At 36.9% G+C, this 19,800-nt stretch overlaps 1 protein-coding gene across 6 annotated transcripts in view; it reads right to left on the bottom strand.

Moving 5' to 3' along the window:
• The window catches only part of LOC126457794 (uncharacterized), a 102,838-nt gene that overhangs the window by 60,212 nt on the left and 22,826 nt on the right, over positions 1-19,800 (bottom strand). For 4 of the 6 annotated variants that reach the window (XM_050094386.1, XM_050094388.1, XM_050094385.1 and 1 more), the window contains exon 2: positions 2,168-2,343. In XM_050094386.1, coding sequence (XP_049950343.1) covers positions 2,168-2,343 — 176 coding nt within the window. Of the gene's footprint in view, positions 1-2,167; positions 2,357-19,800 lie in introns of all 6 variants that reach the window. The other 2 variants (XM_050094387.1, XM_050094389.1) reach the window with 1 other exon arrangement.

The following is a 19,800-nucleotide window of genomic DNA, read 5'->3' as shown; positions in this document are numbered from 1 at the left end:
AAGGCAGAAAGGGTCATGAGTGACACACATTTAGGTTAGTACAGTAAATCCACAAATGCAGAGCACTGTGCAGAAACTTGATGCTCATCAAATATAGTGACAAGGAGGCCCAAGCCCCAGCAACACACTTCTGTAGTTGCACCATCGAAAAGTATAGACAAAATCTGAATTGAACACATTATAATAAATAAGATCAAAGGCTTTATTTAGAGTTAGGGAGATTCCTTAAAGTATTGGAAATGTTCTTTGCATCTGTACCACCTAATTCTGGTAGAAATTCTGTCCATGAAAACAATCTAAAGCTCTAACAAGTGGATCCAGAATACTCATTTTTATCATTTGTGCCATGTGAGTCAGAGTTGCACTAACTTGTATCAATCTGTGGAATATACATGAAGTATATAATACAATCTATTGGAACAATATTTATCTTTTTTTCTGAATGTCAGGAAGATATCATATCAGCTTATCACTCTTTAATACTTGTCACAAAGTCACAGTGGGTATGTTTCTTATCTTCCAACAGTAAGTGGGGCGCAGCCTATCATTCATTAAAATTTTGTAATCAAGCTGCTCATTTTTTGTTGCTTTGTGCTACAGGTATATATACAACTATCTTTAACACTAGAATAGCAGAATATCGGACATTTCTAAAATGATCAAGTCATTTTGACCCCGAAAAGTGCTTTCATATTTGACTTAAGCAAGTACTTTATTTTAGTGTGTGTTAATCCCTACCATTTTACGAGTTATAACAATAATTATTTAACAAAATAATTAATATATTACTTACTTACCTCAACTACAAAATGTCATGCCAATTTGTTGTTGCCTCAGCTAATAAGTTTCCTAAATTGTAGACTTCCATATATTAACTATTTGCAGAACCTTCTAGACATATTTAGTACATGTGGTCCATATTGTACTCACATGTGTTTTACATGTGGCTTTGTTGCACTTATTACTCAAGTCACTGAAATCTACAAGATGCACTTAGCATAAGTGATCTGTCTTTTACAGGCACAGTTTCTGCACATGGTTTTGTGACACTTTACACACCTTTTCAGGGGCTGATTTGGCACTTCTTTTGCCTTCTGGATACTTCTGATCCTCCTCTCTTGTCTATTCTTCTCGGTCCTATCACACTTCCCTGAGGCAATCCTGACAGTACCCTTGTCTCCAACGAACACTTGCCATCAAGGACAACGCACTGTGTTCTATTATTTAAGATGTCTTCAAGCCACTCATGTATCTGTGAACTTATTCCATGGGCTTGTACCTTCGTTAATAGCCTGCAGTAGGGCACTATGTCAAATGTTTTCCAGAAATCTAGAAATACGGAATCTGCCTGATACTCTTCATCCACAGTTCTCAGTACAGCGTATGAGGAAAGGGCATGCTGAGTTTCGCATCAGCGATGCTGTCTAAAATCCTGCTGATTTGTGCACAAAAGCTTCTCAGTCTCATGAAAGTTTATTATATTCGCACTGAGAATCTGTTCAAGGATTCTGCAGTAGTCATAAGGTAGAGGTATTGATCTGTAATGTTTTCAGATCCGTTCTTTTACCTTTCTTATACACTGAAGTCATATGCTCTTTTTACTGTTTGCTAAGCTATATAAAATGAAATGTCCAAGAAAATGTAAATAATTTGAAAATCCTTGGATATGACATTGAAGTAGAAGGTAGGACACAGGCTATTTTGACCCCTTTCACTGTTCTAGTGTTAAAGAACCACTTGGCACTATTCATAGAATCTGCAGTTTTTAATATATGTAAATGAAACATTGCACAAAGTCAGTAAGATTTCAGAAAAGTTACTATTTCAGGTGAGTTATGGCGAGACTAACAATAAAGTTAATATCAGGGATCTCTTGAGGCCATGCCCACATCGCCTCCAGCTGATATATGGGACACCCACCTTTTATCAATCTGACAAACACTTCTAGCAGGTTTTAATTTATCAGTTATGAAGGCCTGGGAGAAGCTTCAGGATAGCATAAAATAATGTTGTAGACATAATTTATATGACCTGAGGATGCACCTAAATTGGGGTGAAACTGGTCACCGTTTTAATAAAAAAATCTTCTACAGGCAAAGAGGTGTTTTTGTCTTCCTATTATAGAAACATACTACTACAACTGAGGACTTAAGTCTTTTTTGCTTACTTAAGAGTTTGGTGCTGAAGTTATCATCAGAACTCTCCACTTCTGAATCAACAATTATGCCACCAAACCGATCCTTCTTGCCTTTAAAAAGATTGCAAGTAACTGTAGATGAATCTGGAAGGCTCATTTTCCTTACTGTTGTTCCTGTCTTCTTACAATATTTTGTCTGAAGTTCCCTGCAAAAATAAACTGCCAATATATGAGGACTGGAAATAGAACAAAATAAATGTTTCCACTCATTATTTTAAATCTTATGTTTCCTCCAGGTGTTAAGTGTTAAGTGTCTGATTGCACATGTGTAAGAAAATCAAAAGTAACTATGAAAAACTATTTTATTAAACACATTTTTGTGGATGTTTTTAAAGAATTATTACTAAATCTATTAAGACAGATTAATGTGTGTGGATGTATTACAATACTCTTAAAATCATAAAGTGAGATAGTTAATACATATAAGTACAGTATGTTGTCATTAGGTTTGTGTAATAGGATCATACCATTTAACTACAGCATGAATAGAGTGCAGGCAGTATAACCACTAAAACCATGCGAATAGAAAACACTGTTGGCTGGCCAAAGTGAAAGAAGCTGAAATTCTCCAAAACTTATAATACGAGACAGTCATTAACATGATTGAAACACAACTTAGCTATGACTATATGTATTCTGCAAAATCTTTATTAATATCAGACAGGAATACTGAAATATTCCTTTGGGGGGGGGGGGGGGGGGGGGGGGTAGAAGGAAAAAGGTTCTACTAGTTGAAAAGCAGAGTTCTTCTACAACTGATGTTAAATAAGTTATCTATCTGAGCATGAGACTGCAGTGTGATGATGTAAATCACCCCACTAACATTCACTTCAGGCCCCTCGACTAAGGGAGTGTGCACAATGAAACAGTATCTTTGGAAAGAGGAATAATTACTAAAGGTGTACCACAAGGACCTTAATGGGAGCTGCCAAGAAGTAGAAATAGTTCTTTTTTCTGATGATGAAAGTACTGTGATCAGTAAATTCAACACTTGAAAATGTAAATAAAAATTTATTGAGAATTAATAACTAGTTATCTACAAATGGACTGTCATTGAATTTAGATATAATACAATATATGCAATGTAGTAAGTAAATCTAATCTAATCTAATCTAGTGCTGCACAAAGCCAGACTATACCACACCTTTAGAAATAATGCATGGCAGAAAATGAATACTAGTAAATAGAACATAATATTCTAAATTCTTACTGTATCAGTCATAAAGAATTTTGTTTTGTGGAATACATACTTCAGCACATGTCTGGTTTAGTTCTTATTTAAGAAACAGAATGCAGGACGAATGAATAATACAAAGGGGGACACCATAAAATCTTCCCGGCGAGAAATTACAATGGAAGTCCCACAGTGTGCAATCATTGGCATACTACTGTTCTTGCTTTCTGTTAATTATCTGTGACTTTATTTGAATCAGGAGGCAGAATTAGTCCTGTTTGCAGATGATACAAGCATTGTTATGAAGCCAAGTAAAGAAAAATTAACAGAGAAAATAGTAAATTACTTTTTTGTGGAAGTTACTGAATGGTTTAGCTTTAAACTCCAAAAAAACACAGCTCATACAGTTTGTACTGTCAAAAATATTCCTCCTGCTAGTAACCTAGTATACCAACAATATATAAAAAAAACTCTGCAGAAAGTTTTAAGTTCTTAGGTGTCTATACTGATGAAAACTTAAAGTGGAAGAATCATATACTACATGTGCTAAAACATTTAGATTTGGCTACTTTTGCCATAAGAATAGTTGTCAGTTTTGGGGATATAGAAGTCAGCAGGTTTACATATTTTGCATATTTTCATCCAGTGATGTCTTGCAGATTACTCCTCACTTAGGCAAAAAGTATTTATTGCGTGAAACAAAGTAATTACAATATGTGGGATTCACATACATACATATTACAGGTATCTCTTTAAGCAACAGGGAATACTAACTAGAGCCTCATGTAAAACAAAAAATGCAGAAAATTGTGGCTATTAGTGCAAATTATCAACATTAGTTGAAGATTAAATATGTGAAAATTGGTGCCTAAAGGCTGAGGTTACTTTACTAAATAAAAGGTGAACAAAACTGATCAACAGTGCCTGCAAAATAACTGAAGGTCTAAATCAAAAAACCAAGGAAAGCTTTCCAGCCATTATTACACAAAATAGGCATCAGATTCTTGACGAAGCAGTGGAAGTTGCAGTGTTTAACTCTGTGCAAACTAAAAACAACTGTTCAAACTATAAAAAAATTACAGTGATAAGTACGTAAGACACAATTCCTAACCTCATGTGCTACCTTAGCCAGTGACCAGAAGGTACAAATGGTGTAGCTAAAAATCAATCAAATAGTGGCATCAGACACCTGAAAGTGACACTCAGTAAGTTGATTGTAACTAAAGTAATTGTTGTTAACATTCCACAGACATGTGATCGAATAGAATGCTCTTGTGATCTTGGAAGTGCATAAAACAAAAATAGGTTTAAAACAATTTGTAATAAATTTTACAATTTGTCCCTGGTACATGTCACCAATATAGGCAGGGAACTGTACACAGCTCATGGTATGCACATGGATAGAAGAGTTAAAAAGATTGACAGTAGATTAATCATCATAGAAATTACACAAAACTTTACTCAAAATCGTGTAAATAAATGCATGGCCCCACCCATGGCCCATCTGGCACATAAACAGCAACAACTGGCAAGCCAAGGAAACTTGTAAAGCCTGCAGGACAGCTTGGTAGCCCTAAATCATCCTATACAGTCCAGCAGGAAATACTCAGCCTTAACACAGCAAGACCACGATGATCTGTCCTTCAGTAATCTGATCATCCGGCACGTGTTGGAAACTATCAAGTACTTTTAACTTGGTGCTGTTGGCAGTACAGTTGGCCGCTTTCAAAAAACACTGGAAACATTTAGTACGGTACCTCACTGAAAGATTTTTCTCATCAAGATGAGCCAGCTGCATTGTTAGTTTTGTAGTAGTGTCAACAATTCTTTGTTCACTAGACAATAATGCACAGTACTTATATTTGCAGCTATGTTGTGCAATTTTATTTAGTATTTGGAAATTTTATTTAGTATTTGTTCAACAAAGTCGCTGAGCAAACAGTTCATACACACAGTGAATATGTTCTCCAAGCAGTACTAAAATGGCAAAACGCAAATATGTGATGTTGACAATCCATTACGAAAGAAATTGAATGAAATTTTACACAACACCGTGTTAATAAATGGACTGCCATGGAATGGCACAACCTGCCCAAACAGGATCTGGCACTTAAACAGCCACAACTGGCAAGCCAGGGAAAGTCGTAAAGCTTCCAGGGCAGCATGGTTTCCCTAAATTATCCTATATGGGCCGACAGGAGATACTCAGCCTTAATACAGTAAGACCACAATGATCCATTCCTCGCTAACACAACAGACCTGATAGTCTGGCACACATCAGAAATTTTCACGTATTTTTAACTCAGTGCTGTTGTCAGTACAGTTGGACGCCTTCAAAAAACATCGGAACCATTCGGTACGGTGCCTGGTCAGTAATAATTGCCTGCCTCATTGAATGATTTTTCTCGGCAACATAAGCCAGCTGGATTGTTAGTATTGTGCTAGTATCAACAATTCTTCATTCACTAGACAATAATGTACAGTATTTATATTTGCATTTGTGTTGTGCAGTTTTATTTAGTACTTGTTTAAGAAAGTCACCATGCAAACAGTTTGTACGCACAGTGAATATGTTTTCCAAGCAGAATAAAAGTGCACCTAAAACAACACAGATATGTGACATTGACAATCTACTAAAAACTGGACTACATACGAACACCAGAAAAAGGTGAGAATCAAAACAATATTATGAATGAATTTAATATCACATCTTCAACCATACATGATATTAAAAAAAAAAAAAAGAAACAGCAGCTTCAAAAATGTGTGTTACAACCGGCAAACCCTAAAGAGAAACCTAAGTTGGAAACTCTAGATGAAGTTTTGTGTAAATGGTTCAGTGCAAAGAGAACAGGGGGGAAGCCAATAACAGGGTCTACGTTAATTAAAAAGGCTAAATTTTTTCACAGGGAGTTAGATCTGTTCACATATGATGTTCTTTCATTCTCAAAGGTGTGGCTTCGTAATTTCAAAATTCATCATGGCATCTGTAAACTAGACATTTCTGGCGAAATTTAATCTGCTGATGGGCTGCTGCTAATGAGTACAAAACAACATTTCAAAAGCTTCTTGATGAGCATAAGATGTTCCCACACAAAATTTACAACACTGATGAGACTGGCATGTTGTGGCAGTGTTTGCCAATTCAATCTTGGCAGGAGCTGAGGAGTCCAGTGCCCAGGGTTTTAAAAGAATACGGACAGAATGATCATCTTAGCACACATATGCAGGCTATTTACTGTGCATGGGCTAGTGCATGGATGAAAGCTGAGTTGTTCAAAGACTGGTTATTTGACCATTTTGTTCCAGTTGTGAAAGAAAACATAAAAAAGGGGCTACCAGCAAATTCTAAGGTGGTTCTCATTCTTGACAACTGCTAAGCTCACCCCTTAGAAAATGGCTCTGAGCACTATGGGACTTAACAGCTGTGGTCATCAGTCCCCTAGAACTTAGAACTACTTAAACCTAACTAACCTAAGGACATCACACACATCCATGCCCGAGGCAGGATTCGAACCTGCGACCGTAGCAGTCGCACGGTTCCGGACTGCGCGCCTAGAACCGCGAGACCACCGCGGCCGGCTCACCCCTTAGAATCAGAGCTTGTGTCAGGTAATATTTTTGCACATTTCTTCCTGCCAATGTTCTGCCACTAATCAAACCCACCGGCCAAGGGGTCATGCAAAATTTAAAGTGATATTATAAAGGAATGGTTGTGTAAAAGTTGCAAAACTGAGATTGCAGTGTCAAAGAGTTCCAACACAATTTTAACATTACAGACACTATTTTCATGGCTGCAGTTGCTTGGATCTCTGTGAAAAATACAACATTGCACTGAGATTGGAGAAAACTGTGGTCTAAACTTGCCAAAGAAGCTGAGATGGAAAGCGATGTAAATGATGATGATTTAACAACTGATCACTCTGAAATTGTACGAATGATAAATTCTGCTTCTGTTAATGAACCAAGTGTGTTATCAGCAGAAGAAGTTGACAAGACATGGACAAAAATGAAGCTATCAAAGAAGAAATGACCGACAATGTAATATTACAAAGCACTTTCAACCCACAAGAGGCAATAGGAACTGGCAGTGACAAAGAAGAAGGAATGTCTCCAACTTGCATCTCTTGGGTTTGGTTACTGAGACCTTAAACACTTTTGTGAAATTCGCTAAGTATAGCAAACAATACAACACTTCTAAATTTCTGAATCTGCATATCATAAAAAATAATTTTTGTCAAAAAAGAGATAAATCCAAGAAACAAGTTACCATTTCTGCAATGTTCCAGAGGGCTCAGAACGAAATTTCAGCTAAACCATCAATAGTAGTTACCAGACAGACATATTCTTTACCCTCAAAAATGTCAGATATCTGTGCTGCTCCTAAAGACAATTAAAGTGTGCCAAATTCTTGGTATTAGTTTTTATTTTATTAATTAGCTTGTTCTTGAACTTCTCAAATTGATTTAATACAGCATGCAGTATTCGAGCTGTAATTAAGTTTTGTTTTTACAGAGAAATAACACATTCTTTTATTTTTTCACAGTGTTATCTCTCCTGTTGTGTTTAATAAATACAGTTGATTGTATTTGTACGTTAAAAATGTAGGTTTTTGCTTATATCCCTTTTTAAACCAGTTTTCTTAAGCATAACCTTGCTCGGGGATCAGTGAATGACAGATTATTAAATATGCTGGATTATCGAGGTCCTACTGATCATTACGGCAGAATTTTTGCAGTCTTAAAAACAAACACATCCAATCAGTGTTCAGCAAACCAAACTACTCTATGTAAGTTAACAATAATACTGTCTAGACATGCATCAAATGAATAGGACACTTATTCATTTTTAAGGATCTTCATATATTAAGAAACATTCTGGACTCTTGTTGCTTTGAATCTTCCATTTCAGTATCAAAATCCACAGAGATAACAAGTTTCGTTTTAAACTTTAAAAAGACACTTAGCTACTAACTACAACTGTTCAAAAAATACATTTATATCTCCATTTGGAGACCTATATAGGCTAATGATTATTATATTTTCTTCTATCAGTCTTATACTACTAATGTCAGAATTTATTTCTGAACAATATAGTGTCATGTCTAATTTTGAAACTTTTAGATCATGCTTGATTTTAATTTCAGCACTGCCATTTTTCTGTGTTTCCTACACATTATGTCAGCTACAACATACCCTTGAGGAACAAAAGCGTCAACTTTATTTTCTGTTAGCCATTGTTCTGACACACATATCACATCTACATCCTTAATGCTACAAAAACATTCCAGTTCTAATAGTTTATTTTTCATACAGTACATATTAACTTGCAGGAACATAAATATTTTATAACTATTCCCTTTCTCAAGCGAGCACTCATGTGGCATATCTGCATTACACACACTAATTGTCTAGGTTGGAGCTATTGGAATTTTTACTTCTGCTAAAAAAAGCATTTCCAGCATCACTCTTCATCTTGATAAAAATCACTACTGTTTCGTCACATTGTAAGTTTAATTCTAGACACACTTCACTTGCATTTTTCAAAGGTATAACTTGTGTAACACCCTGCTGCATGTTTGATTTCATATGAACTACATCTGAGATCTTACAACTAAAATAATGCCTTTCCCAGTCTGTTGATGTGGAAACCACATGCTATATGAAATATGTTCCATATTACGCTTATATCAATGTATGTTGGATAAAATATTCTTGGTTTTTAAGCTGCCCCAATTTGAATAAAATACTCAAGCTCTTGATGGTTAATGGTTCAAATGGCTCTGAGCACTATGGGACTTAACTGCTGAGGTCATCAGTCCCCTAGAACTTAGAACTACTTAAACCTAACTAACCTAAGGACATCACACACATCCATGCCCAAGGCAGGATTCGAACCTGCGACCGTAGCGGTCGTGCAGTTCCAGACTGTAGCGCCTAGAACTGCTCGGCCACTCTGTCCGGCTCTTGATGGTTATCTCCACCATTGTTGTCACGAGTGAAAATGCCTAACTACCAGGGCTTGTACTGTTCTCCACTTAAGGATACAGGGTACTTTTCTGGTTCAATATTACGTAAAAATCAACACCTATCTTTCAGGCGCTGTTTATAATGTATATGTTTTACAGTTTTTTTTTTGTTGATATCAGGTAATGCAGCACACTTTCTAAACAAATTAGAAGTATTTTTGATATTTTTGAACCTGATTAGAGTGATTTGAAAAATTACAACAAAATTGATGCAATTTTTTTCCAAAATGCTTCCTTAAATTGAGGTACCATTTAACCCAATGTTATACATTTGAAGGAGACCAAACTTTTACCAGATATGCATGACATGATAGCTGAGGTACCAGACCTATTTAATTCCATCTATTATGTACATTACAATGATAAAAAATATCATGTCTTACATTTTAATTGTTATAATTTTTTCCTAATAAAAATGTTATTTTTTCTATAATTTAGTTTATTCTGCAATAAAGCTTAGCTCTATGAGTCCAATTAAACTGTGCCTCAGAACATTCCTGAAGCATAGTTTTCTTCCTGCAGCATTTCTTCATCTTCAAGCTTCCTCTTGGCATTCCTTTTAGCATTTCTTGCTTCTTTGGTAACTTGAAGAGCGAATCTTTCAGCGTCATGCATCCGTTGTCTGTCACACACAAGCAATTGATCTTCCATATTAGAGCCATATTTTATGCCTAATTTCTCGGGACTTCCAACCTTCCTATCACTCCATCATTGAAACATATCACTGCATCTAGTACACCAACTTTATTGCAGGACCTACACAGAACAATTAATTTTGATGCAAAACCCTTCCTGCTACTATGTTGTTCAGTTATTTCCAGACAGCCTACATCGTCACATTGTTTGCATTTTGACACTCCCTTTATCAAATAAGATAAGATGCCCACATCAACAACAACAAATCCACTACAAACAGTGTTATTGTTAACACAAAAATTCGAATCACCAGGAGGTGTGCCATTTGGGAGTTTCTTCCCTGAAGAATTGATACATATGTTACTTTCAACAGTGTGGCTTGCTTTGTTTGTGAACAGGAATTCCCTTTTATTGAGTTTCTTGATGTGTGGCATAGTTTGTATTTATTGCACACTAAAGGATAAGCACTTCAACAAATATATGTAGCACTTGGGCAACAAACATTCAGTAACAAATGAACAAACTGCTTCAGCAAAACAAAAGTAAATGCTAGCTAAGATAATCATTTACAGACACTAGAAACCTGCACTGTTACCAACATATACACTGTATCATGCATATAATTGCTGGAAACAGAAAGTTCACAGTTCTTTTCAAAATAATACTGGTTTCTGTAACAGATATAAAGGGGCGAGGTGGCAAACATGATCGTAACTTTAAAATTTGGTATATATATATGACATTTTTCATTTGAAACCCTATAATGTATATGTCAATGCAATCAGGAAAGACTATAGAATTTAATAAATTCATAAAAAATTGATTGTTCCATCATTTATAAGTACCTTGTATCCTTAATATGGGCATGATTGCAGTATCTAACAGCAATCAGAGAGGGCCATAATGACGCCTGCATGGAAGGCGAGATGGGCAACTCTTAGCAGCTCTGGCCCACCGTGGGGCAGATTAATGTCAAGTGGCACAAAGGGCCAGCACACCATGTGAAACTGGTGCTCCCACCTCCCTAGAAGTGTCAATCATCCGTCTTTGCTTTCTTTTTATATCCAATGCTGTGCCCATGCCTACTAAATGTGTATTAGAGTGTACCTATGGTCTCTCTTAAAATTGCTGCTGTTTATTCTAATCTCAGCTGCCTCCTTTGCAATGGAATCCCAATATGTTGATAAATGTGCCAAGACTCTCATCTTTTCAAACTATATTTTGCATCTATTTAGCAGGCAACGGTCAGCTATGACTGACTTGTCAAGCTCCCTTTGTTTCATATGCCACTTGTGCTCAGTACAACACTTTGAAACTGTGCAAACATATTAACCCACATAGCTGCTTTCACATTTTCAAGGGATGCCATACACACTAGGCGCACTAAGAGCGATGTTATCTTAAACAGGTTACAGCATATCTCATGTTTTGGAGACGAGTTGGAACACTGATCTCAGTCCATGTCTCTGTAGTATATGTCATAACTTGCTGCTCGTTGGTCCACAGTATGGCTGGAAAACAGCTGGCTTTGCCTCTTCTCTTGATTCACAAGCGGTCCTTCATCACTGGCACCTGAAAGTATTTTTAATGTATCCCTTCCTGTAACCATTCTCTCTCAACATGCATCTCAAATCCTGCATTCAGACTGTAGGTGATTGTCATTAGAAATAATCTTTGGACTGTGTACTAATGTGTTCAAGGCTGCTTTCTTGTGTACCAGATGCTGAAAAGCCAAAAGGCTCCGAGGACATAAACGTATGTTGCATTTTTTAAATTCCCTGCACACACTTTCCACAGATTATTCCTTTTTTCTATTTCCTTATTCAGATGGGACTAATTACATAGTTTGTGATGATGAGACATAGAAAAAACGATCGCATTCGTATTTCTGAGTATGTGCAGCCTTTGTTTAAGGGAAATCATGAAATCTTTCGCACTATTCTTTGCTACGCTGTTTGTCCCCACAAGACAGACAGAAAAGTCACTACTGTTTAGCCCTGAAATTTTATCATGACTGAGTACAACTGCTGCCTTGAAATTTGTGCCTGGTTTTACCATGCTGTTGATCTCATGTCTACATACACTTTGTAGTTCAGAGGCTATCCCTTGCCCTTGGGTATCAGCATAAATGTCAATTTTACACATACCTGTTGTGTGAAGATCACTGTTATGTGGTCTATAATCACTACAGGTACATGTTATATGTCATTCACAAGTTATATGTCATTATTTTTATCAACAAGGGATGGTGATACCTGGGGAAAACTTCTAACAGCTGGTAAATGAATACTGTCTACATTCATGTTATGTTGGTTATTTCATCACGGTGAAATTCTTCTCTCTCATCTTGTTTGCACCATCTTTGATCTAGCGACATGGTTCCACACTGTTCACAGTTTATGTTGATTAAGACAGAAACTAGAAGCTCTGCAACTTTTGAATTATGGATAATATCAGATTTTGGGCTATAGACTGGCAAAAAGTTGACTTTTGCTACTTTCATTCTTCAATGTCTTACAGCATCCTATTCTGGAGTAAATCATCATTAGGGAGAAAAGTATTTGTTGCAAAGAAGCATGTAACAAGGATAATATGTGTTTGCACTTTAATAACTCATGTAGATAGCTCTTAAAACAGTTGTGTGTACTGGCCAACAGCCCCACAGTACATTTACTTCCTTATGATCTTTGTTGCTAACAATCATAGTTTGAAAACAACAGTAACATTTGCAAATATAATACTAGAAGGAGAAATGATTTACACTATCCATCACTCAGCCTTAGTGCAGCACAGACAGGAATTACGTATTCACCCAAAAAACTCTTTGACCACTTATCCAGTGATATAAGGAATTTAACAGATAATGAAATTAACTTCAAACACAATGTGAAATCATATCTGCTTCAAAGCTCTTTCTACCCATACAAGTATTACTGAATATCCAGTACATAAATCACTGTATGTATTTAAAAAATACAGTGTATAACTTAAAAAGATCATATACATGGTCAGTGTGTTGCCATAGTTTTCACTGAGAAAGTATTGTGAAAAAAGTTTACTGTAATTATTATGAAACTGACTCATTCCACATCATAGTGACAAGTCACAATTGTGATCTATGGGCCTTCAGTCTGGCTAACCTGATTGAGTTGGTAATATGCTACAGGTACCCTGGATCTTTCTTTCAACTGCAGAAAAGGTTAAGTGATGTAGGAAAAGATATTTTTGTATTAAAAATGTGAGTGACTCAGATGATCTGGGGGATGCAAAGGCAGTATGTGTGTTCGGTCGAATGTCATTTTCAATCTTAAGATGATAATGTAGTTGAACTGTCTGTAGCCTTTCTGATTATTTGACACTACCCACTAATCATCATTAATGCGGTAGATTTCAAACACTGAAAGTATTATGACCAAATCTATCTTCATATAAAGGAAGAAAATAGCACTCAACCAAGTACACCTACTGTCTTGGCATCTAGTTAACTAGGAAACAAAGACTGTTGCACTCTCGGTTCAAAAGAGAAAGTGCAAATGATGACAGCCAAAAGTCAGCAGAGATTCGTGCATTTGTAAAAAGATCGATGTGTGAAGCATGCAGCTAGTAGCAACATCATATGTTAGCAAAAGGCCTTTCAATACCAGAGAAGGAAAGTTGGTACTCACCATATAGCAGAGATGCTGAGTCACAATAGGCACAAAAAAAGATGCACACAATCATAGCTTTCGGCCATTAAGGCCTTTGTCAGTAGTAGATACACATACACACACGCACACACACACTCACGCAAATGCAACTTGCACACACGTCTGCAGTCTCAGAGAGCTGAAACTACACTGTCAGTGTAGTTTCAGCTCTCTGAGACTGCAGATGTGTGTGCAGATGTGTGTGCAAGTTGCACGCGCGCGCGTGTGTGTGTGTGTGTGTGTGTGTGTGTGTGTGTGTGTGTGTGTGTGTGTGTGTGTGTATACTACTGACAAGGCCTTAATGGCCGAAAGCTATGGTTGTGTGAATTTTTTTATTGTACCTATCACATCATGACTCAGCATCTCCGCTATATGGTGAGTAGCAACTTTCCTTCTCTGGTATTGTTACATTCCGAAAGGTCTTTCAGAAACATAAGAAAATTTTGGTCACATGCAAAATCACTAAGCAAGTTGAAGATTCCAATCCAGACACTCGTTGATTACTCTGGTGTGGTAATGAATGATAGCAACTGGAAAACTGAAGTTTTAAGTTTAACTTTTAAGAGGTCATTTACACATGAGGATCATTAGAACATACTGTTGTTTGACCATCGCAGACTCCCACTTGGAGGATATAGGAATTAGTCATTCCTGGCGTTGTGAAACAACTAAAAAGAGTTGAAAACAAATAAGTCACACGGTCCAGATGGAATCTCAATTTGGTTTTACAAAGTGAGGAGCCAATGCCGTAGAGTACAAAGAGTGATCTATGGCACTGGCCCCTCACTTTGTTTGCATTTGTTGCCAATCTCTCACCCAGCACAAAGTCCGAGGCAGCTGAAAAGTGTGGAGGCAACTCCTGCATATAAGAAGGGTTAAAAGGACAGGCATGCAAAATAGTAGACCAGTATTAATATCAGTCCACTGCAAAATTCTTGAACATATTCTCAGTTAGAGTATAATGAAGTTCCCTGAGATGGAAAAGCTTCTGTCCATGAATCAGGATGGTTTTAGAAAGCATTGTTTGTGCTCTTCTCTTAAATGACAGCCTGTGAACCATGGATGTAGGGCAACAGACAGATTCCTTATTCTTATATTTCCAAAAAGTGTTTCATGTGGTGTCCCACTGCAAACTGTTAATGGAGGTACGAGGATATGGAATAGGTTCCCAGATATGTGAGTGGCTTGAAGAGTTCTTAAGTAATAGGACTTAGTACATTGTCCTTCATAGTGAGTGTTCATCAGAGACAAAAGCATTGTCAAGAGTGCCCCAGTGAAGTGTGATGGGGCTGCTCTTATTCTCTATATACATAAATGATCTGATGGACAGGGTGAGCAGCAATTTACAGCTGTTTACTGATGATGCTGTGGCATACAGGAAGGTGTCATTGCTGAATCACTGTAGGAGGATACAAGATGACTTAAACAAAATTTCTAGTTGGTGTGATGAGTGGCAGATAGCTCTAAATGTAGAAAAATGTAAGTTAATTCATATGAGTAGGAAAAACAATCTCGTAATGTTTGAAAACAGCATAAGTAGTGTGCTACTTGACACAGTCAGGTAAATTAAACTTCTGTTTAAAAGTGCAAAGTGATATGAAATGGAACAAGCGTGTAATGAGTGTAGTTGGGAAGGTGAATGGTCCATTTCTGTTTGTTGGGAGAATTTTAGGAAAGTGTGTAAAGTAGACCACATGCAGAACTCTAGTGCACCCCACACTTGAGGCGGTAGTACTAGAGTGTTTGGGATCCCAACCAACCATGGATTAAAGAAAGACTTCAAAGCAATTCATAGGTATGCTACTAGATTTGTCACTGGGAGGTTCAATCAACTTACAAGTATTATGGAGATGCTTCATGAAATCAAATGGAAATCACTGGACAGAAGATGGGATTCTTTTCATTAAACACTACTGAGAAAATTAAAAGCAGCATTTGAAGCTGACTCCAGAATGATTCTACCGGTTCCACAGACCATAAAGATAAGGGAAATTAGGGCTTGTACAAAGGCATACAGTCCCTCGCTCCATTTTCGAATGAAATAACAGGAAAGGAAAATTTGACTAGTGGTGGAACAATGTATCCTCTGCCATGCGACATAAATTATGGTACTACACAGAACCTGAGCACACATAATATAATAACACGCCTAATAAAATAACATAGGTGATACTCAAAGATTTATCTATTTTGTTAAACTTGGAACTAAACACTGTTAAGTTACTTAGTACACACATTTAGTGAAAATCAACTTTTTCAACTGGTAGTCACTGAACTAACAAAGCGAGATGTCTATAAGAATTTAAAAATTCTGTTTGTGCACCACTCACTTTGTGGTTATTGGAGACTTTCTTAATCAAATTAACTAAAGTTCTAGTAACAGTCTCAGCCCCCGAAACTTGTGTAATAATACGAAGAGACATGAATATTAACACATGTGTTTAGGTTGAAATTAGTCATAAATTCCTAAACATTTTGAGCACTTTTGGCATGGCACAAATGTTAAAAGCTGCTACTAGTGATGTGTTGTGCGCTGCTGGAGGTGCAGTGAAAACAATGAAAGGGTAAACAGTGAAGAATAGTTTTATTAGAATATTAAAAAACATGAAAAAAGCTCCTTCATGGTGTCAGTTGTTTATGAGGAAAGCCAATAATGAATTAGTAGATGGAGGCTGAGATGAGAAGATGGGAAACAAATGTTCTAGTTTAAATTCACTAAGTTGGAAATTTATAAATTCAGTGCTGATTGTAACTTAGAAATGTTCTGAAGTTAATCACAATATCAGTACTTAGTTGGCAAAAGGCTGAAGTCTGAAGAAGTAAAGTCACTTGGAAGGACTGGAAGATAAAAAAGCCCAGTGACTGCCTGATGACAATTCCTTAGTGAGCTTCTGATCGGTGGGCTGTGGATGTAGCAATGCAGCAGCTGGCACCTGGTCCAGAGAGGTCAAAGGGATAACTGGCACAACAGCTGAGACTGAATAGCCAATCAGTGGTTGAGCGCCGGCCTAAATAATGTCGTGGCGCACGGATACGGTGCGAGCTGCTGGTGAGAATATGACACATCATAGGAAAACAGTGCCCACAATTACAGTACTGTGGTTGTAGCAGCACACTCTGTTGGCAGCAGGCTTGATGTGCTTCTACTAGAGGCTCTGGTGACAACAAATTGGTATGTTGCTATTATTGTTGATGTTATTATCTGGGACAGTTACCAACATGCAGGCTGAGCAGGGATCATTGTTTGGTTAGCAAGTGTGTGTGCCTGTCACAGCAGATAGTACCTGAAATGTGGCCACCCACAAGACGTAAGTGTGTTGCACGTTTGCCAGCTGTTGTCTCCTAGGAGGTACAAAGCAACTAGGGTATCAAAAAATTCAACATCTGTTTTAGACCATGCACTTACAGATATTGTCAGGAGAAATTGGATTTATAATAAATCTCACCTTCATGATCATTACTGCCAGATAACAAAGCTAAAGACAGGCTTGGCAAAACCTGCACCCACAAAAGGATCCTCTCAGACTGTAAAAAACATCTTTCTTGTAGGGCACTGTCAAATGAAACCAGGAATGAAGTGTAAATGGAAAACAATGTAAGTGCTACAATCTCTAAATCCTGGACATTGTTTGAATAAATTTTTTAGAAGAAATTATTAAAAGTAGCCATTCCCACAACAGCAGCTACAGAAAAAAGATAGATAGCTCTGTGTATTAGAAAGTCCACCCAGACACTTAAATTTCTAACTTCTTTATGAAAGTACTGCACTAACCCACAGTTCCTTGATTACTGTTACTAGTATAAAAATATACAGGAGGGTGCTGTTTGCTGCAAAACCATCATTCATTGGTAAAATAATATATAATTGGCAAATATTGCAAATGACTATTTCTCTGGGATTGCAGAGAAAATATAAGAAAATCTTCCTAAAACACATGTAAAACCTACAATAATACACACAGGAAGTATAATGATTACACAGGTCTGCTACATAAATTTTTTTTTCAAATTTATTAAGTGATTTTTATAGTGTTTTCAAAGTTGATTTCACGAAAAATATTGAGAAAATTCCATCATGTACAGTTATTTCACAAACTGATTGTCTAGTTTTAGCTTTTTTCAATTTTTCAGCACTCTAATGAGTTTAAATTTTGGTTTTTAGGATCTCCATAAACTGTTATTTAGCCATTTGTATACTAGATACATGTAAAATAAAGAGTAATTAGGGGAAATCAGCAGTATTTTCATGTCAGTGCCTGTTTGTCACACTGCCCCTTCCCCACCATCACCAAGCAGTGAAATTCTGCTATTGTCCTTCAGTTCACAGTACCTCTTCACTCTGTGCTGTCCATGTGTTGTTGTTACTAGTGCTTTAAAGTAGTGACTGTTTTCTTGTGTTGTGAAGTTGTTTTATGGACAATGGCTATCAGAGGATGTATAAACTTGCCAGATTGCTTCTGCTACACTTGTGGTAATTATACCATTAAAAAGCAACAAAGAAACATTTCCGATTTTGTTGGAAAAGTATACTTCACCTATTTTGGTATAAAGTTAAGTGATCAAGATAAGCCTTGGGCCCCACACAAAATTTGTTCAGTGTGTGTTTAAGAAATGAGACAATGGTTTCAATGTATAAAGCAGTTCTTATGTTTTGGAATACCAATGGTTTGGAGGAATCCCAAAAATCATAGTGATGACTGCTATTTTCGTTTTTGAAACATACGAGGTTTCAATTTGAAAAACAAAAAGGATATTTCTTACCCTAACATTCAATCAGCCATTTGCCCTGTTCAACATGTACCTGAAGTACCAATATCCTCTCATCCAGATTCTTTGGATGATATAGATGGTCATGAGCCATTGGCTCACCAAGGTGATAGTGAAGAAGACAGAGATTGCTACGATCCTTGCACAACCGATCCCATTCCATTCTCACAACCTGAAGTGAACAATTTAGTTAGAGACCTAGGCCTTTCTAAAGAATTGGCAGAGGTTTTAGGGTCTAGATTGAAAGATAAACAAATGTTGGCTCCAGGCACATCCCTTTCTTGGTATTGATTGAGGGAAAAGGAGTTTGTATCTTTCTTCTCTCAAGAAGGTGACCTGGTGTTTTGCAGTGATGTTCCTGAACTTACAGCACTTTTCAAAATAGAATATGCTCCTGATGAGTGGAGACTTTTTATTGATTCTTCAAAAAGTAGCCTTAAAGTAGTACTTCTACACAATGGCAATAAGCATGTTCTATACCAGTTGGACACTCAGTTCACTTAAAAGAATGTTATGAAAACTTTGAACTGGTTTTAAGCAAATTCTGTATTCAGACCACAAATGGACACTATGTGATGATTTAAAATTGATTGCAATGCTGCTTGATCAACAAAGTGGCTATACAAAGTTCGCTTGCTTTCTCTGTGAATGGGACAGTAGAGACAGAAAGCAACACTACATAAAAAAAGCTTGGCCCTTGAGAAAAACCTTACAGGTAGGGCTTAAAAATGTTGAGAGGAAAAGCCTTGTGGATCCCAAAAAGGTGTTACTTCCACCACTTCACATTAAGTTGGGGCTGACGAAATAATTTGTTAAGGCATTGCCAAAAGAAGGGGAGTGTTTCAGATATCTTTGTGGACAGTTTCCTAGTTTATCCGAGGCAAAGCTAAAGGAAGGAATCTTTGTTGGACCAGACATTAGAAAACTAATGACAGATCCCAACTTTGTGGACAAAATAGAAACAAAAGAAAAGGAAGCATGGACTTCTTTTAAATTAGTTGTTACCGGTTTCCTAGGAAACAAAAGAGATCCAAACTACAAGACAATCGTCACAGACATGCTCGACAGCTTTAAGAAGCTGGGCTGTAAACATGAGCATTAAAGTTCATTTTCTCCACTCACATCTTGACTACTTCCCTGCAAACCTTGGTGATGTAAGTGAAGAGCAGGGTGAAAGATTCCACCAAGACATCAAAGAATTGGAAATAAGATATCAAGGAAGATGGAACATCAACATGATAGTGGACTACTGCTGGATGATAAAAAGAGATGAACCTCAACGAGTCCACAGCTGGAAAAGCAATAAAAGAAG

The sequence above is a fragment of the Schistocerca serialis genome, chromosome 2 (assembly GCF_023864345.2).
Source record: "Schistocerca serialis cubense isolate TAMUIC-IGC-003099 chromosome 2, iqSchSeri2.2, whole genome shotgun sequence".
Taxonomy (NCBI): Eukaryota; Metazoa; Arthropoda; class Insecta; order Orthoptera; family Acrididae; genus Schistocerca; species Schistocerca serialis.
Note: the sequence above shows the minus strand (reverse complement) of the source record. Positions and strands in the feature narration are given on the sequence as shown.